At 49.4% G+C, this 23,287-nt stretch overlaps 10 protein-coding genes and 1 non-coding gene across 11 annotated transcripts; 6 read left to right on the top strand and 5 right to left on the bottom strand.

Moving 5' to 3' along the window:
* The first annotated feature begins 3,613 nt into the window (after positions 1–3,613).
* Positions 3,614–3,713, top strand: BDV14DRAFT_t100. Its single transcript has one exon. It is a non-coding gene; the product is annotated as a tRNA-Arg (tRNA).
* A 31-nt stretch (positions 3,714–3,744) lies between these two features.
* BDV14DRAFT_95289 (GNAT family N-acetyltransferase) lies at positions 3,745–4,742 on the top strand. Its single transcript, XM_073777914.1, has one exon. The coding sequence runs from the start codon at positions 3,988–3,990 to the stop codon at positions 4,708–4,710; it is 723 nt and encodes a 240-aa protein (XP_073626135.1). The 5' UTR covers positions 3,745–3,987; the 3' UTR covers positions 4,711–4,742.
* BDV14DRAFT_210158 (S1 family peptidase) lies at positions 4,732–5,691 on the bottom strand (the record flags this gene model as incomplete). The annotated part of the gene is made up of 1 exon (XM_073775823.1): positions 4,732–5,691. The coding sequence occupies exon 1, from the start codon at positions 5,623–5,625 to the stop codon at positions 4,732–4,734; it is 894 nt and encodes a 297-aa protein (XP_073626134.1). The 5' UTR covers positions 5,626–5,691.
* Positions 5,692–6,231: 540 nt separating this feature from the next.
* On the top strand, positions 6,232–7,191 carry BDV14DRAFT_202209 (uncharacterized protein; the record flags this gene model as incomplete). Its single annotated transcript, XM_073773949.1, has 1 exon — positions 6,232–7,191. The coding sequence occupies one exon, from the start codon at positions 6,232–6,234 to the stop codon at positions 7,189–7,191; it is 960 nt and encodes a 319-aa protein (XP_073626133.1).
* A 199-nt stretch (positions 7,192–7,390) lies between these two features.
* Positions 7,391–8,496, top strand: BDV14DRAFT_210156 (NAD-dependent epimerase/dehydratase family protein; the record flags this gene model as incomplete). The annotated part of the gene is made up of 1 exon (XM_073775822.1): positions 7,391–8,496. The coding sequence occupies one exon, from the start codon at positions 7,391–7,393 to the stop codon at positions 8,447–8,449; it is 1,059 nt and encodes a 352-aa protein (XP_073626132.1). The 3' UTR covers positions 8,450–8,496.
* Positions 8,497–9,407: 911 nt separating this feature from the next.
* Positions 9,408–10,847, top strand: BDV14DRAFT_202207 (uncharacterized protein; the record flags this gene model as incomplete). The annotated part of the gene is made up of 1 exon (XM_073773948.1): positions 9,408–10,847. One exon carries the CDS (start codon positions 9,408–9,410, stop codon positions 10,845–10,847), a length of 1,440 nt encoding a protein of 479 aa, XP_073626131.1.
* A 92-nt stretch (positions 10,848–10,939) lies between these two features.
* On the bottom strand, positions 10,940–12,973 carry BDV14DRAFT_177300 (S-adenosyl-L-methionine-dependent methyltransferase). Its single transcript, XM_073769392.1, has 2 exons — positions 11,456–12,973; positions 10,940–11,387 (listed from the first exon to the last, which is right to left on the bottom strand). Exons 1-2 carry the CDS (start codon positions 12,631–12,633, stop codon positions 11,207–11,209), a joined length of 1,359 nt encoding a protein of 452 aa, XP_073626130.1. The 5' UTR covers positions 12,634–12,973; the 3' UTR covers positions 10,940–11,206.
* A 195-nt stretch (positions 12,974–13,168) lies between these two features.
* On the top strand, positions 13,169–14,974 carry BDV14DRAFT_177297 (class I SAM-dependent methyltransferase). Its single transcript, XM_073769391.1, has 9 exons — positions 13,169–13,323; positions 13,394–13,431; positions 13,484–13,569; positions 13,637–13,804; positions 13,876–13,901; positions 13,956–13,993; positions 14,046–14,436; positions 14,495–14,661; positions 14,714–14,974. Exons 1-9 carry the CDS (start codon positions 13,267–13,269, stop codon positions 14,745–14,747), a joined length of 1,005 nt encoding a protein of 334 aa, XP_073626129.1. The 5' UTR covers positions 13,169–13,266; the 3' UTR covers positions 14,748–14,974.
* Positions 14,926–16,203, bottom strand: BDV14DRAFT_210154 (uncharacterized protein; the record flags this gene model as incomplete). The annotated part of the gene is made up of 5 exons (XM_073775821.1): positions 15,879–16,203; positions 15,476–15,840; positions 15,420–15,442; positions 15,337–15,389; positions 14,926–15,304 (listed from the first exon to the last, which is right to left on the bottom strand). Exons 1-5 carry the CDS (start codon positions 16,052–16,054, stop codon positions 14,926–14,928), a joined length of 996 nt encoding a protein of 331 aa, XP_073626128.1. The 5' UTR covers positions 16,055–16,203.
* Positions 16,204–16,392: 189 nt separating this feature from the next.
* BDV14DRAFT_177294 (P-loop containing nucleoside triphosphate hydrolase protein) lies at positions 16,393–20,142 on the bottom strand. The gene is made up of 5 exons (XM_073769390.1): positions 18,119–20,142; positions 17,803–18,064; positions 17,656–17,727; positions 16,741–17,598; positions 16,393–16,674 (listed from the first exon to the last, which is right to left on the bottom strand). Exons 1-4 carry the CDS (start codon positions 19,991–19,993, stop codon positions 16,952–16,954), a joined length of 2,856 nt encoding a protein of 951 aa, XP_073626127.1. The 5' UTR covers positions 19,994–20,142; the 3' UTR covers positions 16,393–16,674; positions 16,741–16,951.
* A 37-nt stretch (positions 20,143–20,179) lies between these two features.
* On the bottom strand, positions 20,180–22,343 carry BDV14DRAFT_177293 (bifunctional metallophosphatase/5'-nucleotidase). Its single transcript, XM_073769389.1, has 2 exons — positions 22,184–22,343; positions 20,180–22,124 (listed from the first exon to the last, which is right to left on the bottom strand). The coding sequence occupies exons 1-2, from the start codon at positions 22,302–22,304 to the stop codon at positions 20,464–20,466; spliced, it is 1,782 nt and encodes a 593-aa protein (XP_073626126.1). The 5' UTR covers positions 22,305–22,343; the 3' UTR covers positions 20,180–20,463.
* Positions 22,344–23,287: the final 944 nt, after the last annotated feature.

Here is a 23,287-nt window from a genome sequence, read left to right as displayed (position 1 = left end):
CTAAACTATACCATGCCTATATACACGAAGGGTCTGTTGAAGAAGAAGAGGTACAGGCGCTGTGTGCGGAATAAGAAATGGAGGGCAGTAAGCGAGGGTGGGTCATCGTACGAGGTCGCGTAGCGACCGAGTTCTGTCTCTTAGGGCACCTCGTACGAGGGGCCCATAACATAGGGTCTTGTGCATCTTTAGGATGCCTGCATGGCCCATTTTATAGTATACTAACATTGCTTTACTTGCTAAGAGCTTTGGGGTAGACTTATCCTTTACTACTAGTATTTCTATAGTTACTTTAGGGTCATCTGTGGCAGCAAGGGCCATATCTCTAGGTAATATAGTAATGTGGGGAACTCCATAGTATATATATGTCTAACTAACAACTCTATTATTATTTATACTATGTAGTATTAGGTCTTTTAAGCTCTACTAGATACCTATATCTTATAACATTTTTGTTATTAATAGCATGTTAAAGTTAAGGTCTGGGTTAAAGTATATATTAATAATATATTTAGTAGGGCCTTTAGGGCCTTATATCATGACTTTTGCTCTTTTATGGCCTTTAACTAAGATAACTCTAGTACTAGTAGTATAGTGGCTAAATAGTTTATTACCTGGTCTATACTTATAAAGTTACTTAAAGGCATGGTAGTCCATAATAATATAACAGCTTGCTCCTAAATCAATAATTTATATAGGCTCTAGGAATAGTATTAGTACAGCTGCTAACTATATATAGTCTGGTATTAGTATATAATCCTGGATCTTAAAGAGGTCTTCCTTTATTATAGATAAAAGTTTTAAAGCTAAAAACTAGTATATATTTACTTTAAGCTTAATTGCAGCATTTCCATGCAAGCTATTACTCTTTTTATTATTATATTTAAAGTTCTTTCTATTCTTAAAGTCCTACTTATATGCCTAGAATCCTTTATTTAGTTTCCATCCTTTTACATGTAGTTGCAAAACAAGATGCCAATATCTAGATATATTATAGCTTGCCATGTTACAAAACATGTAGTTACTATTTATATTTCTTGTGGGACCTTTAATAAGTTACTTAATATATTGCCCTTTACTAATGCCTTTATAAGGAGCTCTAGTACAGCACTTCTTAAACTCACGGGGGTTCTTTGGCATTAAGATATTAAAATTTAAATAATTTATTATATTTTATTATCTTATATATAAAGCAGCTATAATAATATTATCCTTTATATTATAGATTGCCATGGCAGACTTATAAATAGCTTTAAAGTCCTCCCAATTAAACTCCTTTAGCTTGTTAGTTAGTTGCTCTTGGTAATTAGTCCTTTAAAATAACATGTCATGTTTAACTTTATAAATAACCCTTAATATTAATATATATAAACTAATATCTAATCCCATGTTATATACTATAAGTGTTATATCTTTAAATTATATAATAAAGTCTTTAATATTACCAAATTAGTTCCTTTTTATATTTAAAGGCTTAAAGATTGCAACTTTAAGCTATATAAAACCCTGGCCCTAGACTATTTTATGGATAGCATTAAAAGTATTATTAGCATATTTAGTTCTGTAAGAGTGTGAATAAAGTTTAGCTTTTAACTCTCTAGAGACCTGGCTAATAAGCTAGTTACTAACTTAAAAGCTTGCATCTTCCCAACACTTAAAGTATGGTAATTCCTTTGCAGGTTGGCTAATATTCTTGTTAATAATTTAGTCAAGGCAGACCATATGTAAAGCACTTTGGATTAAAAATTCCCAGGTATTATATTCCTCCCGTGAATTTAGGATCTCGACTCCTGGTATGGTACGGTTGAATTCCGCTGGGATAAGACGGCCATGATTTATGGCTTGGTGGTTGAGGTTCTCGCCGCCTCTAGTGTTACCAGGCATGTCAGCCATGGCTTGAGGAGGTTAGGTAGATTTAACTGATTAAATTGGTTATATTCTCTAGCCAGTAAGCGGCCTGGAATAATGGATAAATAGGTTTAGCGCCGTGATCCATGGTTGGCTAAAGGTCTTGGTGGGGGTACTGGTCCACATAGTGGCTTGCTGAAATAAAAGGTTCCAGGGCTTGTATAGTGGTTAAAATAGGTGAGGCTGTTGCTAGGAGCTATCTGTGGTCAGCGAGACCTTGGATAGACGAGCTAGAGGGCTCATGACCTGTCGGGAACTCGGAGGTGAGCGATCGCCCTGAGAAGCCCTTGGATTCTCTATTTAAAAGGCGATCGGTGGAAAGTCAGTGGTGCGGAGAGCACGTGACCGCCAGCTGATGCCTGAGGCTATCTCAACATATATTAAAAAAGCCTAATATTCGATTTCCAATCATCAAGAGTAGCCTTTACTCTGGAAATCTTGCCCATCGTTGCTTCAAAATCACTCGGAGGCATGGAAATGGTACTGATCCCGTGACTTGCATAAACAAGCGACATCATATCCGATAGTGCCAACGCCAGTGCATAATGCTCTTTTAACACATCAAGGAGCAGTTTCTTAATTTCGGCGTCATAGACGCACGGATTGGTGATTTCGTGGCCAAATGTACTGTCATCCACCGCGTCCAATGCAGTCGGTGTATTCAAAACCAGGCTGCGACGGTACAAACTCAAACAGAGAGCTCTTCGAAGAACGATAGACCACCATAGTCGTTTTTTTGCATGAGAAGCCGGGGTTTGATGGATGATTAGATAGTCCGTCAAGGATTTGAGCTCCATGGATTGCGAGGGCTAGCCAGTCACTACCCGCTCGGGGCTCCTGGGCACACGCGTGGTGGCTAAGGATTACGGCAGTTTGAGCACGAGCGAGTGGGCATCCAACGTGGAGGTAATATAGGTACTGAGAATGTGAGGTAGTGTCAGCTGCAGAATAGTGGACGTGTTCATACCTTGGCTCTTTTGTAAAAGTTTTCTTAGGCATCATGTTTCCCTCGGAACTCACACCGTTGAAGTATATCGAGGCTAACGTACTTTTTCAATGGGATTAGCAATGATACCGCTCAGAGTACTCTTAAGTGACACCCACGGGGGACTTGCGAATAGCAACCCCTGCATTACAAGTAGATGAACTCTCCTTGTCGTTGCCGGAGGCAGATTAATATATCCTAGAACTCGGCCTCGCCCAGGAGCGGCAATGTTGGATGAATGTACAGAAAGTACGCCTGAAGAAGAGAGCCCAAGGCAGAACGAGTCGGGATACACAGACACTCCTTTCTCTCCAGAAAGATAATATCATCCGGATCTGATGGAGGGGTGTGAAATGATACGAACATATAACTTGACCAATGCACGTGGCCGGAAAATTTGGAATATGGGTCAGTAGGGGGCGTAAAGATTTTAGTACTCTTCGATGCTCTACAAGTGGCATCGGTTGCAGGGGGTTGGGATACATTCATGGGTGCTTCAGTTGGCTCCCCCGGATTGGCAGGTACCCCTAGTCGGACTCGCCCATGATTGACAATGGTGGAACTGTACCTGAAAAATGCAATAGGTGTTGCACTTCGAGCTTCTGCAGATCTAATCTCCCTGCTGCATTATATATTTGTTCTTGTCCATATTTCGGGTTCAAGTATATCAGCACCCTTTAGCGGAGATCATGACAAAAATGCGAGCGAAGGCCAACCCACGGCCAAGTGGCCTAATGGTAAGGCATCACTTTCCGGCATAACGTTAACTCCGTTACACCTGAATCAGTGGGGATTGCGTGTTCGAATCGCGTCTTGGTCGTTCTTTCCTTTTATTTTTTTGTTGTCAGGTAGTTCTCGGAATAGGATCCCCATGACAGGTTAAAGTTTATGTCTAATCCTGCCTTTTGACCATTTCTATTGTTCTTTCATTTCTTTTCTTGCCAACGCATGACCGATGCTCGGGTTGCACTGGCTGCGGGATCAGCGCTGCCCGTGCCGGTCCTTAGCCCTGGGACTGGATTAATTATCCGCCAACATATCTCCTCCCTGTCGTTGTCTGCCCCTCTTTCACCCCAACACTCACTGCCTCAAAAATGCCCCCTTCTCACAAAACAGCTGACAAAATCATCATCGTCCCTAAACAACCCCAACTCACCGACGAAGAAGACCTCCGCATTCTCGTCACCCGCCACAAGATCCTCCGCCTGACAGGCCTCCAAACAGACCCGGAAGCATTCACATCCACCTACGAGCGCGAACTCGATTTCAGCGGCGAAGTCTGGACGAATCGGGTGTTGAATCCACTGGGTCGGATTTTCGTCACGCTCTTCCCGGAATCGGACTCGTCGGATCTGGGCATTCGATATGTGGGTGATGCGACGGGGGATGTGAGGAGGTTGTTGCTTTATCCTTGGCTTGGGCAGTTCACGATTTTGGGGCCGGTGATATATCCACGGACAAACGAGGCGGAGGATACGCCGTGGGAGTTGTTTAAGGATATTGATCATCACCAGGCGGCGAGGGATGCGAGGTCTATTCGGGCGGGGGAAAGGGTGGTCTATGTTATTGTAGGGATGTATGTTTTGCCTGAGGGACGGGGGGCGGGGAATGGGCAGAGACTGCTTCAGGCTGCTGTAAATGCTGTCGATGAGGAGAGGAGGCGGATGAGAGTAGCTGCAACGATATCTGTCTTGGTTGCAAGAGAGAATCCGACTGCGAGGAGACTGTATGAACGCGTTGGATTTGTTGCGAAGAGCGAAACGGTTGATATCGAAGGGGAGCTGCACTGGCCGATGGCTTTGGATATTGGGAACTAACTAAATTTCGCGCTATTGAACTTATGATCCTGCTGTATTCACCCCAATCCCCGCATTATCAGACAGGTTGACCTCTCCTCGTCTATATCCAGGTAAATGTATATCCAGAAATTCATTCACAGCATCAACCGGTATCCCATGTCTCATAGCAGTTTGATCGTCCCAACTTGAGTGCAACCCTAGAAGCACCCCCGTCTCCCTACAGACCAGCGGCGCCCCCGAATGCCCCCAATAACTCCACGCATCATGCTTCAACGTCCCGATCTCCAGGTTATCCTGCGGATCCGCACCTTCAATCAAGCCCCTCAGTCTACCCTCTGATATCTCCAACAGATCATACCCCGTTGCTCGAGGCGTTTTGGACTCGAGGTCATCTGCCCCAGGCTGCCCAATACAGACAATTGGCGTGTGATCCCAAGTAGAGGAAACCCCAGACGATATGCCGATAGAAGCAAAGCTGAGAGACTGTGTATTATCACCGACACTCTCTGCCCTGACAACCTTGGCAAGCGCTAAATCGCGCCTCTCATCCCAGGCCACACACTGAACTTGAACCGCTCCCCCAGCGTAATCAATCAGGCACTTGACCTGATTCCCGCGCCACTCCTCTTCGTCCTCACCAAAGCAGTGTGCACAAGTAAGCATATGCCCAGCGGGATCAATACACACCGCCGCTCCTGCTTCCGCCTGCGCAAAGATGTATGTTGCGCGGAGGGCATTGAGGATATGTTCTCCGTATCTCGAGGCTTGTGTCGTTATCTCATCTTTGAAACCACGTAGACGGAACTGCTTTTTCCGGAGCAGGCTGGTTTCTTCTTTGTTGAGACCGGGGAGGGGGTCTGGGTTTTGTCTGGTCTCTTGTTGAATTGCTCTGTTTGCGGCTTGTCTTGCTGAGGATCGGAGTGCGCGGGACATTATACTTTCTGCTCACTCAGGGGAGGGCTTTGACAATGTTCCAGACGGCGGGTAGGTGGTTGACTGCAGGTGCCAGCACCTGTCGCAGTTGCTCTGACTCGCTAGGTGCTTTAGCGGTCTGGGCATCACACCTTTATGCGAGATGAGACGCGCCGACCAATCGGAATGTTTCGAATAGATCCGGATGCATGACCGTAAGGCATGTTGTTTCTTTATCAAGTGGGATGCATGAGAGAGTACTATATGTGCTAATTTGCGCAGGTCTAGAGATGACTTTCTGGGAAGAAGGCAGGTTTCGCAGTGGGGGTTGTCCGGGGTTACTTCTTCTCTCACACGGCATGTACTTGCGAATGCAATGTACCCAGCTGGTGAATACCTATGTAGACATGTTCTGAATCTCTGCTGGCCTTCACAGACTCAAGTCTCGACTCCTGACATGATTTGTCGCGGAAAATAATGTTCGACCCAAACAATGCCATGTGTTGACAGGCTTGGAACACACCCCAAGAATTCGCAATGGAACTATAATCCGGGAGTGTAAGCGTCACTGCAATTTCCTTCTCCCTGGAAGTTACAACTTCATGTATCACCCGCTGCCTGTACAATATGCCAATTGTAACGAGCCCGCCATGGCCCCGCCCGCTAAGGAAGGACTGCTTCCCTCTACCAAATGTCCCGGAGGATATCATACGAATCATAGCGTCCTATCTGCCATCCGTATCACGAGCCTGCTATGCTCTCAGCTGCAAGGCAGTATACAGCTGCATCCCCTTCGCCCTCAAAGATGAAGAACTATCCTGGCCGAAATTCTTCGGCAGCATGTCCCTTGCCATTGAGGAAAACCTAGCTAACCATCCGTGGACTATGCTCTTGAAAAAAGTCCAAGACAAACGCTGGAAATACTGCTCTCGATGCCTGAAGCTTCACCCCTCATCCTGGGTTAGTCCTTGGTGCTCCGACCCCGAGAAAGGCGGCACCCCCTGGGTCTGGTCCTGCTATCCTCAGGTGGACGTCGTGGACTTATGCCCCTGCCTCGCGTTGACATGGTTCGACGGCCAGGCAATAACCCAGTGGCTGCGAAACGGAAGCGCTGAAAATCTTCATTTCCCCAAAAGCATCAGAGACGGCCTTCGGCTTCAAAAGGCCAAAGGCCGACGATTCCTTCGACACGACTGCCGCATAATCAATGACCCGAATCAACTTGTCCGAATCAAGCTGGCGATATGTCTCACTGCGGATAATCATCTCCAAGTGCTCACGAAATACATACTTGGGCCTTACACGCCCATTAGTACCTGGCCTCTGTCCCCCGGCCAAACTTATCAGAATCTCATAGCGCCTTCTGTCAGTCAGCTCTTGCCATTGTGTCCGCACATCGACGCTCGATACTACATCCTTAATCATCATGCAGGGTATTATACCGAGTGCTGCGATGGAGCTCATGACTTCGATCTCGGTCCTGGCGGTTTCATTACAAGCGTACGCAATCTGGGCAGTCAATATCATCCTGAGAACTGGCGGAAGAGCTCCCGGGGCGCGATGGAGATGGGGTTGATGAATAAATAGAAACCACCTGTTGCGCCATTTAGTTGAGACCCAGATAAGGATTCCTGGACAAGCAATAAGTGGTCATTTTTGAATTATTAATGTCTCCGATTCGGACCATTATGAGCCCATCCAATTTGAATTTGTCATCATCACTAACTGCGAAGTATATAAACTACCCCAAAGCACCTACGCCATCTCCATTATAGCAATTACCATAATGCCTCGAGCTGTCCTCGTCACCGGCGCAAACGGCTACATTGGCAATGCCGTCGCCCGCGCCTTTTCCCGCGCCGGCTGGCTCACATACGGCCTCATCCGGTCCGAATCCGCATCTATCACACTCGAAACAGATGAAATCATCCCAGTAATCGGCCAGATCGACGATTTTTCCTCTCACAACTCTATTCTCGCACAACTTCCACCAAGCATCGACACAATCGTCTCCACAACCGAGAACCTAGAAGACTACACCACGCACCACCAGAACACCGTACACCTCCTCCGCACCATCTCACTAGCAAGCCAAAAGAATAACAACGGGACAAAACCACTCGTTATTATTTCCTCCGGATGTAAGGACTACGGCGTCGGACCGCATTACCACGGTGATGATGGTTTGGCACCACACACGGAGGAAAGCCCACTCAACCCGCCGCCTATTCTTGCGAGTCGCACGCGCATGTCCCTTGATACACTCAAACACACGGACGCCTTCTTACCCGTCCTCGTACGACCAACGAATGTCTTTGGTCGCTCGGCAAGTTACTACCGTGGTTTCTTCGACATTGCGGACAAGGCAGTTCAAGACAACGAGGCCCTGACGATCCCGGCCCATGTTCCTGGAAGTTCAATCTGCCATGCGTTACACGTAGATGACTGCGGCGACGCATATGTATCTCTTGCATCGCACACAAAGAGAGAAGAAGTAGCAGGCGAAATCTTCAACATCTCATCCCACTCCTACGAAACAGTCGATCAGATTGCGAACGCTCTTGTATCTGAATACGGCATCACAAAGGGCGTGAAATACATTACTTCCGACGAAGCAAAGGAGTCAGAGTGGAAAAGCCCCTGGATGCCTGCTCTCATTGACTTTCCTCAGTGGACGGGGTCAGACAGGATTAGAGCCGTTACGGGATGGAAGGATGTGAGGCCGCTTTTCTCGGAGGCGGTGCGTGTTTATAGGCTTTCTTATGAGGCTGCGGCCGCCCAGGGACATGAGAATGTTAAGAAGATGCTTGAGAGGGAGAGGTTGTTTAGGGGAGAGGGGCTTTGAACGGTATACTTGTGTCTTGATCTATCTGAGGCTTACCAAGATAAAGGACCTTCAAATAACGAGTAAATATGCTATTTAGTCATGCGTGTCATTGGCAACTTGAGTCCAAGCAGCTTCTTCCCGTCCATTGTGTATCGCGCCTTCCTTCTCGAGGTTGGATACACCTTCATGTCCCGCCGACACGCCCTCACCCGCAGCGATCGACTCCTTTCCATGACGCCCTTCTCGAAGATCGCGAGCGGCATTTGTTTACTTACCGGTTCTCGGTATTTCCAGGAGCGTCAGGAGTCTTGCTCCGGTCTTGACCCTTTCCACACGATTTCTTCTCTCAACGAGACGCCCGCTTTCGTCGCTTGTGCATGAGGACAGTGCATCGCCAAGGGAATGACCCAATAAGGTATATTCCAGTACGTAGGATCTGCTTATCAAGTCGTCATAAGCTCATGTACCCTCGCTGAGATCCCCAGAATACGGTTCCTCCCGCACAGAAATGCACCAATGCGAAGATCGTCGCTCACGATGTTGCATTCTCTCACCAGGTCTCCAGGTTTAGCCAGCCTCTTTGTGTAAAGCTGATGGGCTTGGACCTCTTGCATGGCAGTGTGCGTCATTTTACAGCCCATTGCTGAGCGCATTCACAAAAGGTACTGGGCAGATCTCATGCAGGCGGGGGAATGACCATGCACACAACTTGACTCCTGCAGATTTCGTGCATATTCGTATGCAGATGACTCGAAATGCTTTCTCTCAGCGAACGCCCGGAGATCCTCGGTGTTACACATACATTGCAGAGTGATGCCATGCCCAAACTTCCAGCATTTGCAGTGAGATCCCTGTAGCGCGATAATGCTATATAAAGGTGTCTTCTTTCCAGCTCGTTTTGCATCGTCAACAGTCACTCTACGCTATCAATTACAGGCTCCTCAAAACATTATCACATCCAACTAACCTTTAAATCATGGCATTCGTCGGACCAGAAGGCCCTTGCTATTTTGACCGAGACCTACTTCACACTGACCAATGGCATGGCGGGTCCAACATCAACGACTTCAAAGACTATCTCCTCCACGAAGTCGTAGTAAACAAGAGCTTCGACGAAGGGAATCAGACACGCGGAGACCCAGACCTCCCAGAAACGGGCACCAGACGCGCTGAAAAGCAAGTCATCGCCTATTCCAACCGCCGCTACGCCCGCTGGCGCGATCTGCACTGCAGCTATGGCCCCAGCAGCACAGACATACGACGCGCAGACGTTATCCACGGCAACGGCGACGGCCGCAACCTTGCACAGTGGGTAGGACATACACAAGTAGCCTACATCCCCATCCGGATGCCCACGCCCGAAGAGCGCTTCATGTGGGTGGACCTGACGTACCCGATCCGCGGCATCTACCTGCCCTCATCATACGCAGCCTTCGCACAAGAAAAGTACCGCAAGTGGGCGCGCTACGTCTTCGTCAAATTCAACCAAAATGATGTGAAGCTCAAGACGTACACGCGCTACAACGACCCCAGTCTCCTCGCGGGCTTCAACTACGCCGCTGCCTCGCTTTTCAAGGGAAGCAACTCCAAGCCCAAGCCCGCCACCGTGCCGGAGCCCGACGCGCCGCCGTCTAAAGTGCCCACACCCTTCGCACTGGAATTCACAGTCGGCGAGCTCGAGGTTAAACAGGACGACAAATACGGGCTGAGTTTCCAGCCGACTTGGACCGCGCGCTTCGACATCAAACAGCTCGAACTAGCTCTGCATGTACCAATGGAGCGCCGCGCGCCAGAGTTCAAAGAAACATACGACTTTATTGCGCTGTTTGACTCAAAACACGTAGACACAATCGACTGGTGGGAAAAGAACAAGCGCCGGGAAATCGAAATGGGCGACGGCACGTACATCAAGCTCGCCGATGCCGTTAGCAAGCACGAGGGGATCAAGATGAAGGAGGAGAAAACGGAAGCCGACGAGGACTGGCTCAAGAATATCGTTACCAGTCTGATTCAGGCGGGCCTCGGGCTTATCCCGTACGTTGGACCCTTTTTGTCAATGGGCTTTGAGGCAGTCTCGGAGTATCTTGACGATCCTGAAGAATGGGGGAAGAAGGAAGGGCTTAAGCTAAGCACCGAGGCCACGGCGGAGATGGCCAAGTCCGCTACGGAGATTTTGAAGTTCTACAAGAAGGGTAAGGTCCCGAATATCAGGATCAAGGCTCATCTGGAGGAAGGTGATGATGAGGACCGGAAGCCCGTCTATGTTGGTGAAGACGGCGGCCAGGCCCAGGGACCAGGCAACGAGACCAAGCCAAAGACAGGGGAAAGCCAGAGTAATGCTGAGGCGGTTGTGATAACTGTAGACGATGAAGATACATACTGGGGAAAACAGGGTGAGGTTGTGAGGAAGACATAGGTAGGGTGCGGTGCGTACGTCAAGTCGTGCTTGTATGTTGCAGAAGAGACCTTTGCGTCTCCATCTCTTGTTTTATGTTGATCTTGACGAATCTCTATTTACCACGGACATTAAAATGTCTATAAGTCCACAATATTATCATTTCCTATCCTATGGGGCGGATCCTTATCCTACAGCCCTCCGTTCCGCCTGCTATCCCCCAGACGACTCGGGCTCGGATATCACGCTGACAGAAGTACCTACATAATAAAGGCCGATTACTTCCCGGCCTTGCAAATGGATAACTTAAAGCGTCATCCAGAAGCTTCCATTCGTGATGGTAAACATGTACTGCAGCCAGTCCAAGCCTAGATACCTACTTACAACGACACATTTCGCGACCCATCAAACACAAACTCCAATATCGACAGATTGCTTCCCTGAGGCTTAGAAACGAACCTCAGTTTGAACCGACTATCTGCGTCCGCACAGAGCTTTACCCAGTCTGCTAGCGGCCTTTCGCGCGCGTTGAAGGTCGTCATCATTTCGAGGTCCATTATCCTAATTATCCAGGAGTCAGTACGGCGCCGTGTAGAGGTAAGTGAAAGATATAGAATGGGTAAGCTCACCTTGCAATCCTCTCCTCACCCCTCGGCAGGGTATTTGGTTCCGGTAGAACTCCATCGTTTATAAGTAGTCTTGCTCCATTCCGCATAGCGGGGACAAGAGCTTTCAGAATCTCAACAGCCACTTCGTCAGGGTGGTCATGGCATATAAACCGCAGGAGATAAATATCCGCTATTTCAGGCTGCGGCGTGAAGAAGTCGTGTTCTTGGAAGGTTATCCTTCCATCCCTTTTAACATCCTCCGGTAAAGATCTGATTCCACCTTCAACAACGCCCTTGAGATCCTGTACAATAAAGCTTGCGTCCTTCGCGACTTCTGATATAGCGATGCATGCGTGCCCCGTTGACCCGCCTACATCGACTACCTTGCTCTTCCCGATAGAGGACCAGTTATACCCGTTCACCAGATGATGAATCCCGTACCCCTCCGTACTCGTCATTTCAACCATTGTATTTGCAAATCTCCGTTCGCGCTCGGGGTCACTCGCCATATGTTCGAACATCGGTTTATCGGTGTTGAATGCAACGCTGTATCCTGCTTTCGAGGGGTCAGACGTGACGCCGTATTGCTCGTGTGCTTCAACGACCTTCGCGCTGGCGGGGTACGTTTCTTCGCTGCAGTATCCGACCCAGTCCTTCAGTGCTTGGGATTTCACCAGTAGTGCGGAAGACGCGGAATGCGCGACATGGTTCGGTGAAGGTTCGATGAAGAGCCGGTTTGTCATGGCGTGGCGGATCATGCGCTTGAGGGTATCTTCGTTGACATTTGCCTTAAGCGCAAGCTCGGTATAGGATATGGCGGAATCAAGTGGGATATGGCGCGCAATGTCAAAGTGGTATATCCAGCGCAGGCTAGACATATCGTGGTGTCGGCATGCGAGCCAGCGGAGGTGCTCTGCTGGACCCGTAAGGAGGTCAATTAGGGATTGGGCGGATTCGAGAAGTGTTTGGCGCGCGTAGAGGATATCATTTGGTGCGGAAGGAAACGAAGGGGGTGCATCGGGGGCAAAACTCGGGTGTGGGATGTTGTTGAGGTTGAGGAAGTTGGTTATCTGCGAGGCAGAGAGGGAGATCTGCGTTGCTAAGGCGTTTATGCTTGGTGTCTGCGTTGCTGATGTTGATTGTCTTCCAGGGCATGGTTGATGGAGGTGGGTGGGCTGGGCATGGTCAGCGTCAGCCATGCTTGCTTTTGGCCGTTGGCTTATAGACGATGGATCAGACGGCGGTAAACCCTTGCAATTTAGCCAATGAGAGAACGTGCTAGATGCAAGCGCGTGCAGGGGTCACAGAATAAGGTTTTATATCGGGCAAATGTTGAAGCAAGAGGGGGACAGAACAATGGGATTATGCACTCCTGAAGCGGAAAATGCAGAGTGCTAGACACCTGAAGGTTCAATCTCCAACTCAAACACCAAACGACAGGCCATAACCCATGGTCCGGCACGCGGCCCGCGTCACAGACAGATTGCGGTTGGAGCTGAGAGTTCGCTGGATCCGTGAGGGTCCATCTTTGGCCGCTGATACGGTGTGGCTGCGGCCCCAAGGATGCTCGTGGAGGCATTTATACTCTTTTCAGGACTAGTATGCCCAAACTAGGAGCAACGTGGCCCCCTTCGTCGTCCCGCGTGCTCCACAATCCGCCCTTCTGGATCCGAAGTCCGAACGATGCGCGAGGACGCCGAAGATCCGATCGTAAGACTAGGTCAGATCGTTCCCTGGGGTTTGGGGTCGGACTCGGAATTTGCTTGCGATTCCACCTGTCTTTCTTCAAGGTTTGTGAGGTGTCATCTGTTAAGATTCCCTACGCGTCTAGCATGGCGGATAATCCACCAGCCGTGCGCCAGTGTTTTGCTGTGCCTGTGGATAATGACGTGAGTGGTCCTGTTAAGATAAGATCTTTCAGCGAGATACACGGATCGCTGACAAACTGCTCGCTTGAAGTTTCCGTCTGATGAGGATGAGACGTATAGTTCGGAGATGTAGGTCACCACCTGGCTGATTAAGAGGTAGCTTTACTGACGATGGACGTAGCGAGAGCTACGCGACGTCACTAACGTCGTCGGTAATGAGTTACAAATGGGAGTATGGTCGACGATATCATGCTTACAAGGAAGGAAGTCAGTCGCACTTGTTTCCCAGAACCAGTCAGTACATGGAGTAGACAAATCAGTTGACCACCGCCAGGCTACAAATTCCCCAACGATGAGCGAGAACAAGATCGTCTAGATACCTTACATCATATGCTTAGCTTAGTGCTAGGCGACAGGTTATTCCTCGCGCCAATCAAAGATGCCCCGGGGATTCGTGTTCTAGATATCGGGACAGGAACAGGTCTTTGGGCCATAGAGTTTGGTGAGTACTTGGCGATCGATGGCCAGAAACTGTTTTTTTCTCGATCAGACGTCACTAACCAATTCCCGAAGCGGACGAATTTCCATCAGCGCAAGAGGTGAGGTCCTCGTGATCGCAATCTCAAAGCAAGTCGCTAAGACGTTCATTGCAGGTACTAGGGAACGACTTGAGTCCCATTCAACCACCATGGTAGGTTGGATTGAATGATGGTTATGCACATAACCCAGTACTGACAGGTTAGGGTCCCCCCAAACGTAATATTCGAAGTCGACGACGCCGAAGCCGAGTGGCCTCAACGCCCAGCATTCGACTTCATCCACAGCAGGTACATGTGCGGCTCAATCGAGAACTGGCCGCGGCTGGCATCCCAGGCATACAGCCAACTCAAACCAGGCGGGTGGATCGAATTCCAGGACTTCTACCTCGTAAATTACTCCGAGGACGGAAGTCTCAAGGAGGGCAACAACGTCAATCGGTTCTATGAGTTGTTGAAGGAGTGCTTGGATAAAATTAAGCGGCCTGTTACGATTGGGCGGGATTTGAAGAAGATTGTGGCTGATGCTGGGTTTGTCAATGTGCAAGAGGAGGTGTTTCAGTTGCCGTTGGGGACTTGGCCGAGGGAAAAGAGGATGGTGTGTTGGTTTTTGAATATGATTGATGGTTGTTATGGTTGTGCTGACGTGATTGTAGAAAGATATTGGCGCGCTGAATATGTATCAGATGCTGGATGGGCTGGAGGCGTTCAGTGCGGCGACGTTCACAAACATTCTTGGCTGGTCAATTGAAGAAGTTCAGATCCTCCTTGCGCAGGTGAGGAAAGATGCAAAGGATAGAAGTGTGCATATGATGCATGATTTGTGAGTCTGTCTGTGTCTATATTGGAGGCTTACCTTGCTGATTCGTGCCTAGCCACGTTGTATATGCTCAGAAGTCTGAGCGATGACAGACGCCCTCTTCAACATGAGATAATATTCCGAGCTTCTGATGTGTTACTTGGATATCCGGGGTTGGTACGGAGTAGTAGAAGCAGCTTTGTTAAATGGGGTGTCCGCCGGTCAGGTACCGCGAACAAAGGAAAAAGTAGATTACAAACCATCTATAGATATATCATATGATACTCATCATACAGGATATTTCTCAAACCTGAAATTCCAAATCGTGCTCGCCGAGTTATCAAACCCATATCCCTTTGAGCTGGTGGCCCCGATATGCTGGAGCAATGGCAGAACAACGGCCCACCGCGACCAGCCCTGAGCATCGGCGATCTCCTCAACCATCATATCGACCAACCAGTCTGTAGTCAGATCCGTATGTTCGAGAAACTGCGGTACCACAGAGCGCGGAAAGATCAGGCCCTGCGAGCAGCAGCCGTACTTGTTCATTTCGTGGACGCCAGGAACCAGCGGCCACATTGTCTGCCGACTCGCCATGAAATGTAATCCAATGGCGGCGGGAATGAAGATACCGGAAGTGATCCAGATCGCGTTGTTTGGGACAGACCTCAGCTCAGACTTGAATGTTTGTTTGGCTACTCTTCGCCATTCCATCCAAGAAGGCCGTCGATGTAGAACAGCCGGAGGTAGACCTAGTCTTTACCGCTGGTGCGCGTCTGTACAGTATCCAAAGCTTGCATGGCAGCTGGGAACTAGCCTTTCACTGCCACGGTATCACCTTCGAGCATGGCGATATAATCAGCGCCAGATTTATAGCATTCGTTAATCAAAGTCCAGTACCATCCTCCATCTTCCCACTCCTTCAGTTGTAAAAAGTCGGGGTCTTCTTGCGAATATGTCAAGAGTCGATCGGGTAACGTCTCGACCCATTTCTCCGCGTAAATGGGATGATCCGTCGGGTTCATGTTCCCAATGCGCAGGTATAGAAGCATGTGCTTCCTCTCCCTTTCGCTGATACCATCCAACGATGACCCCACCGTTAGTTCAACATATTGATCTTCCCTCCGCTTGACTGAGACTATCCCGATGCATAGGGCGGGTTGTTCTCCAGTATCCCTCACCGGGGATTTGATATCTCCAGCGCTGGCAAAAGATTCTCTGCCTCCTCTACCCTCTTCAACGGATATCCCCTTTCGTAGGCACGCCCTGCGTCGAAGAGCGAGGTAGGATCGCGGTAGCTCACGCGCTGATAGAAGCGCACGGCAAGAAGGTAGAAAAATAAATAGACAAAGGCAGTGATACCTGTCGCAGAGACACTAAACCGCCTTTCATACTGGGAATAAAGTAGATTAGCCATTGTTGCTGTCTATTGTTCGAGAGCATGCGTTGGGCTTGAAGGGACAAAGGTGTCAAGGGACACAGATCCCACGGGACCTCTTGACCCCAGACTCGATGCGGCGCAGCGGCACGAACGGCACAAACAATAGGCTGGGCAACGCACACCCCTTGTGTCTTGAAGGATTGCGATATGGTATTTGTTATATCATATGTGGTCTAGTGTAGATAGGAGAACAAAGAACTGTGCTCTTGGCGATGGGGCTGCGGCGCTAGAGTTGAGATATTGTTTTGTTACTGGTTGTTGAAGAGAGATTTCCAAGTCTAATCTGTTGAGATCGTGCCTATCAATCAATGGCCTGCCTTGTGAAACTGGGTGTTGTGGAAGAACGGACCCCGCGCGCGATGATAGGGTGGGTAGGGAACTATCTATTTACCTAGCCAGTACCGTGGTGCCCCTAACCCTGCTGTAACCTTGACTTTGAGCGACAGGCTTTAAGGCTATAGGTATATTTGAGTCTGTGAGATTAAAAGATAACTAGCGCGTATTTAAAACTGTTCAATTGCAAAGGTCTCCATGACAGCATAGAATCAACCAGGCGCAACCCGATACCCGCGCTGATAATCAGCTAGTCGAAGCTCCTGCAGAGTGTCAGCTTGGCTTGTTCACATTCGAACAACGAGGCCCTTTAAGTACGGTGTACCAACCTCTGGAGACCACCGACTGTATATCTCGCTTGCAGAAATATGGAACATGTTTTGCGTAACTCCCCCCCTTGAGGCATAAACGTCTGTGTACCATTCCCTATTTGTGCGAGTACAAGGGTTAGAAAGAGACCCAAACGAGACAGATATAGTATATTGATCTCAATATCTAGAATATTTTCCCAATCTAGCCCGCAACGCAATACAGAGAGACCTACTGATTCCTGTTCTTTGTGTTTAGGGGAGTGCCTCCGATACCAAACAAGCCTCCTGAAGAGCTGTTACTGCCAAACCCGGATGCCTGGCCATTGGAATCACTCCTAAATCCACTAAATAAGGAAGAGGATGTCGAGGCAGAAGACCTGGACGACACACTGCCGGAGCTTTGTGTAGTTCCACTTGATCCGCCCAAGGGTGCCGGTTGCGGAGAGCTGAATAGCGAGCTTCCAGAAGTCTTGATCGCACCATGCACTGTGTTCTCTGAAGGTTTGGTCGACGAAGCGCCAAACATTGATCCACCTGAAGGTCTAGGTGAGGAAGATCCGAAGAGCGAGCTTGCAGATGTCTTGGGAGCATACTCAATTGTGGTCTCAGAAGGCTTTGTCGAGGGAGTGCCGAATGCCGGTTGACCAAACAATTTTCTTGAAGGCTGAGGTGGAGGAGAGCTAAACGGCGACCCTCCAAGAGCCGTGGGAGCACCAAATGGAGGGGAGAAATTTGTTGCGGATGGTGGGGATTGGTGGCCAGCATTTGATACTGTTTTGGGAGACTGGGATGCAGCTGGGCGTGAGTTACCCCCACCTTCTGGGGCTGGTTGTGTAGTTGAAGCGTTGGTCTTCTTTGATCCCCGATCATTGGGCGCTTTAAGTGGAAATGTGTTAGTTATGGTATCTGATGAGAATACCATGGAGTACCTACTTGGAAGGACTGTGGGTTGTGGACTAGGTTTAGGTGGCGCTTTCGAGGACGAAATCGTAGGGGGGTCCTCACCTGGAAGCGAGAGGTTAGCTGAACTCCAGGCTGGGAAATATCTAGAGACATATCTAGGCATAACGCTCGACGTACCAGTGGCATCTGAACGTTTGAAAGGAGATATCATTGGGCGAAACATATCAAACGTCCGCAGACCAGCCCGTAGCTTGTCGAGTTCTCGAGTCAAGCGGTCCCGCTCCTCGCTCACGTACGTTGGCTCCGCTGCGAGTTGTTTGATCTGAACATCTTCCATGTTGTTGACAACCTGGCTCGTGAATATGTCCTGTAAGGGCCCTAGCAAACAATTCTCGATGCCGAGAGTAGCAACGTTGTCGACGAAGGTAATGATGGCAACCTGATTAAATAGATTAGCTGGGAATCACAGTTCCCTGAGAACAGAATACTGTACATCATAATAAGCCTGCATCTGATCAACAATATCAGCAGCGGCGAACTCATCGCTCGACTTTTCCAACTGCCTAATGGCTTTTTCGAGATCGTCCATTGCAAATTTGTCCCCTGCTGAATCTTGCGTCTCCAACTGGGCACCCTCTAACGATTCGATCAAACGGTCCGATCGCGCCTTCTGGATTCGGGTGAGAAAGCTCTTGCCAACAGGGAGTGGATGACCGCGCTTGACATGAGAAGTCAGCTCGTCCAGCTTGTCCAGTAGTGCCTGCTTCATCTTCTCTAATTCCGGCTCTAACACCCGACTACTCAACGCGGAGGTGGTGTGTTCGTCTGTCAAGTGGCTAAGAAGAAGGTATACAAAGTACCGCACTGTATCCCATGCCCTGAGCAGATGCTTCTTTGCTAGGCCCTCCCATGGTGTTGCCTGATCGCGAAAGAGGTTCCCGACTAGCAGTTGATTTGCACTTCCTGGAAGCTCAATGCCACGATTTTGACGGGCGAGCTTGCTGGATTCCGCTTCCATATCGCGACGGGTCACATATTTTGTGGTCCCTTTTGTCAGATATGGATTATCAAGGTCGCCCTCGTGAGATGCCCGAATAGACCCAAATCCCGCCCCTACGATTTTTCGCCGCTCACCTTGAACAGTCATGGCCTCTGCGAAGAACTCGTTTAATTGTCTGATCTCCGCTCGGAGTAGTCGATTGGTTTTGTTTTGGCTACCTTTGCTGAAGAATTGATCGGCGTACATCCCGTTGAGGGCTTGTCCTGAGATGCGCTCGAATGCGCTGCTAATGCTCAGCAGGAATCCCCGTTGTTGCTGAAGGGTCACTCGCGGCCCTCCCATCTTAGAGAGTGCCTGCTCCCTGTCGGAAAGCTTTGATTGAATGTCGGCAATCAAGTCAGGTAAATTGCGCTGGATGTGGTTCAGCAGGATACCGCTGAGTCGACGTCGCAGATTCTCCACTCCAATAGACCCCCGTGGGATTGTACTCCATCTGCCCTGTTCAAAGAACTCCTTCTCTTGCGCATCGCGTTCTTCATCCGATACGTCGCGAGTTTCGAACGATCGGTTACGCAATGCGTGCCACCCTAGCTGCAGCCGTACCTTTTTATTCTGGAGAAACTCAAGGTACGTGCTCTCCTCTTCTGAATCATGCTCCAGAATATCCGGCTGCGTGATAATCCCAAGAGTGCGTTCGCGTTTCTTGTCAACCGTCTCGGCAATGTTCAGGACCTCTTGCAAGTGATAGTCTGTTTTAGCGCTGATCACAGCCAGGATAATACTTCTGGAATTCGCCATGTATTTCTCGGTCAGACTGCGCACGATGGTAATCCCAGCCTTTCCCTGCTGCTGACTAGTCGAATAATATAATCCAGGCAAATCAACAAGAGTAAGCTCAGGCTTATCCGGTCCGGAAATCTCGACTTTGAGAATATCATCGCTGAAGCCCGAGTTCACACTCTCGCTAATCCCCATATGCTCCTTCGCCTTCTCAATGAGCACCGGAAGATCATTCCCATCCGAGAACTCATCGTACGTGAAACTGCGAAGATGCTTCTGTTTCTCAGTATCGAATATGCGCGAAGTCCCCGGCTGAATCGAGATCTTGATCTTTGGCCTCTGACTCCGGCGCAGAATCACTTCGGTCGCGAAGCGCGTGCACACATTGCTTTTTGCGGGGAATCGCACGCGCGAAATCGCTTCGAGCACTGAACTTTTGCCACTTGATTGGTTTCCGCAGACGATCAGTTGGGGCAGTTCAACGAGTCCTCCGATGCCGATTGTGCGAAGTTCGTCGATTTTGTCGAGGAGCTGTGATTGTTCTTCCTGCAGTTGGTGGAGAGCCTTGTCTTCTGCTGGTAGGGACATGCTGCCTGTCTGATTACATAGGCAAGCCCTGGATATGAACAGATGGCTGAGGGATGGAGGTCGAGGTGAAAAGGGTGGAAGGTTCAATCTCTCTGGATTAAGTAGGATTGCTCTGGAATTATGCCCCTTTTTTGGAGCTTGACTGATCACAACCCAGGAGCTTGAAGCCTGGAGGAACGGCACGAAGCCAGATCCGTACGTACCGCAGTCAAGCTGCATTAGTTCGCTGGGGCAGTCCACAGCAAACAGGGGTCTTGTCAAATAACATCGCGCGATTTGGCGCTATCTCCAGGTAGCGCAACCAGATCGTCCAGTCTTGCGCAGTCTTGTCACTGGGTGTTTCATCTCCAACGTGGCTGTGGGATTGATTGATGGCTCGTAACAACTGAAATATTTTCATTGACTCGTGTACCTTGTGGTTAACTGGTGGTGGCTACCCACTCTACCATAGGACATCAATGAATATCTACCTAGATAGCCATCATCGCAATAGCAGCACCAGCAACAACACTCCAAACAGAAACACCCAGCATCCCAGCTGCATCCTCAGGCGTATCTTCACCTTCACCCTCAGATCCCTCTTCACTCCCTTCACCACTTCCACTATCACCACCACTGCTAGGCTGCCCATCACTCTCGACCACCCTCTCCTCCAACTCGGGACTCAACGGCGTCCTCGCCTCGATATACTGCGTCAACACCTCATCCTGCGTATCAAGGGTAATAAAATCATCTGTCGCAACAAAAATATTATCCCCCCCTCCAGCAAGGAAATCAAGCGTGACAACCCTGTACTCCCCCTCGGGATCAATTTCCTCGCCCGCGATAGTAACATTTACCAGCCTACTCCCCGGTTCATTGTCGGGATTAAACTCAATCCTGACCCCCGTCGAAACCTGAAACCACGAAGATATCTCCTCGTCATTAAATTGGTTCACGTAGGAGACCGCGCCCTCAAGAATCTTCGTTAAGTCTTCACCAGAGAATGTAAGTTCAACAATGGCATTCCCAAACGGGAAAGCAGTAAGCACTTCGCCCCGCGTAATATCCCCCTCGTTGATTTCAGCTCTCACACCGCCGGAGTTTATAAGTGCGAGATCGGGCTCCGGGTCGTCGGATCCGGCTGTCAGGTTCAGGCGGTACTCGTACATTGCATCCGCCATGACTTGCCCCAATAGACAATCACCGTCTTGACATGTTTCCTGGACCAGAGCGGCGTCTGTCTCGCCGAGGACTTCAGCCGCGAATTCAGCGAATGCACCCGCCCACTCTTCGATTCTGTCTTGGAGTTCTTCGTCCTGCGCTGTGGAATTCGTCATGTGGATTGGTGCGCCGTGGTATGCGAGCGCGTGGCCTTCGTCATCGAAGGTTAGATCGATCGATCCGAGGTACTCGCCCCATCTGTAAGCCGTGACAATAAAGACTTCGTCGCCATTCAAGTCTTCGACGATAGTCGGGTACTCGCCCTGCGCATCTTCCATGTCTCCCAACAATGTGTGTGAGTGGCCGCCGATAATGAGAGAGATCCCCTCCGTCGCGGCAGCAAGTTCCTGATCGACGTCGTAGCCCAAGTGCGAGAGGATAACGATGCGATTGACGTCCGTCTCGTTGCGGATCTCATAGATGGCGTTCTGGATTTCGGGGATTGGGTCGAGGAATGTCGTTGTGTTGCCGACGCTTGAAATCCCTGGTGTAGTCGTAGTCGTGGCCCCAATAACAGCAATCTCGTGCTCATCAAAGATATGATAATTCTTAATCGTTTCGTTGAGACTCTTAACCTCGCTCTTGACATTACAGCTCACAATCGGGAACGTAAGATTAAGCAAGAATTCACCAAGCGCCTCATCGCCGCCATCCCACTCGTGGTTTCCCAGCGTCATAGCATCAAAGCCCAGATCGTTGATTGTCTCTGCGATCTTCTCGCCGCCGTAGTAGCTGTAGAACAATGTACCCTGGAACTCGTCGCCTGCATTGAGCCACAGGTTATCGGGGTACTCCTCTTTCAGCTCGGTGACTTTTGTTTTTATGCGGGCGTAGCCGCCGTAGCAGCCCTCGCTGGGGTCTTCGCAGGTTGTGCCGGATGAGGAGAATTCGTCGAGGTGCGCGTGGACGTCGTTGATGTGGAAGAAGGCTGTAAGATGGATTAGTTTGGGTAGGGTGGATAGCGAGGGTTGGGATTGTGTTACGTACAGACGTTATAGTTTCCATCGTCGTCGACGAAGCGCTTGGTTAGACGCTTGCTGTAGAGGTAGTCGTCTGCAGCAACGGTACCTGCCAAAGCAAGGGCAGTTAGGGAGAGCGAGGACTTCATCGTGAATGCTCAATTGGAGGAAAGGCAGCTTGCCCGTAAGTCAACTCCAAAGTTTGAAGCTGGGGTAGGCCATTATATAAGTAGAGCTCACAAAATATCTTGGCTCATGCGCCTAGATACACGTGGGAAAGGGGATTGGTCCTGGCTCAAGGGCGGCGGAGTCCGGATGCAACCTTTGCTTTTGCAATTCATTGAGAGAGAGTCTGGGCATGCATATAGCTATCTTGGCATGATCTTACTATCCAATCAGGCCTTGTGGATTGAGCAGGAACACAATGGTGCCAAGCGTGCCAAGCGCGATAAGGCCTCGGGCATCCCCGGTCTTTGGAGAACGTTTATCTGTCTGCATACTGCATATCGATCGATATCAGAAGTCCAGAGCTGGTTCTGTGTATTTTCTGGAAATTGAGATAAGGATGTGTACCTGACGATCTATTTTCCAAGAAGCTGTTATCCCAACCGAGGTTGGTAACGAGTCACGCGACCTCTATGGGAAAAATGCCTCGGGATCTGCCCCCTGCATAGTCCCCCGCATCAAGCACCAACTCTAAAGCTAGGGACACTCGAGCTGGGGTGTCATTTCAGGTTATGGAAACGAGTTGTTTCAGAGTAACGTGTGTATGATTGTCTCGTCTTGGCGCGATTGATACTTTTCAAGAGGGAGAAATAAAAGACAATAATGGCCGGAGGGGTAGATATATATATTTTGGTATTGTGGTGGAGGCAACCCCAGTCTCGTCATACAAAGTCAAGTAGTAACACAGACGGCTAGCGTAGAGATTATGTGGGTATGCAAGACGAAATGAGTAGAATGAGAAGAGCAGGTAAACAGGTTCGCTCCTCACTGTGAATATATTTGACAGGTGTTGACATCTGCATCCCATGCGGAAGGAGCGGCCATTGCTCGCCCCTTCCAAAAGCAGATCCTCGTGGTGTTGAAGCTGACGTCACCGGTCGTTAGTAGGAATCTCAGAGGCCATGCG

This window comes from Aspergillus stella-maris, assembly GCF_047715825.1.
Source record: "Aspergillus stella-maris strain CBS 113639 unplaced genomic scaffold BDV14scaffold_44, whole genome shotgun sequence".
Taxonomy (NCBI): domain Eukaryota; kingdom Fungi; phylum Ascomycota; class Eurotiomycetes; order Eurotiales; family Aspergillaceae; genus Aspergillus; species Aspergillus stella-maris.
The sequence above is the reverse complement of the archived record's forward strand: the minus strand, read 5'-3'. Positions and strand labels throughout refer to the sequence as shown.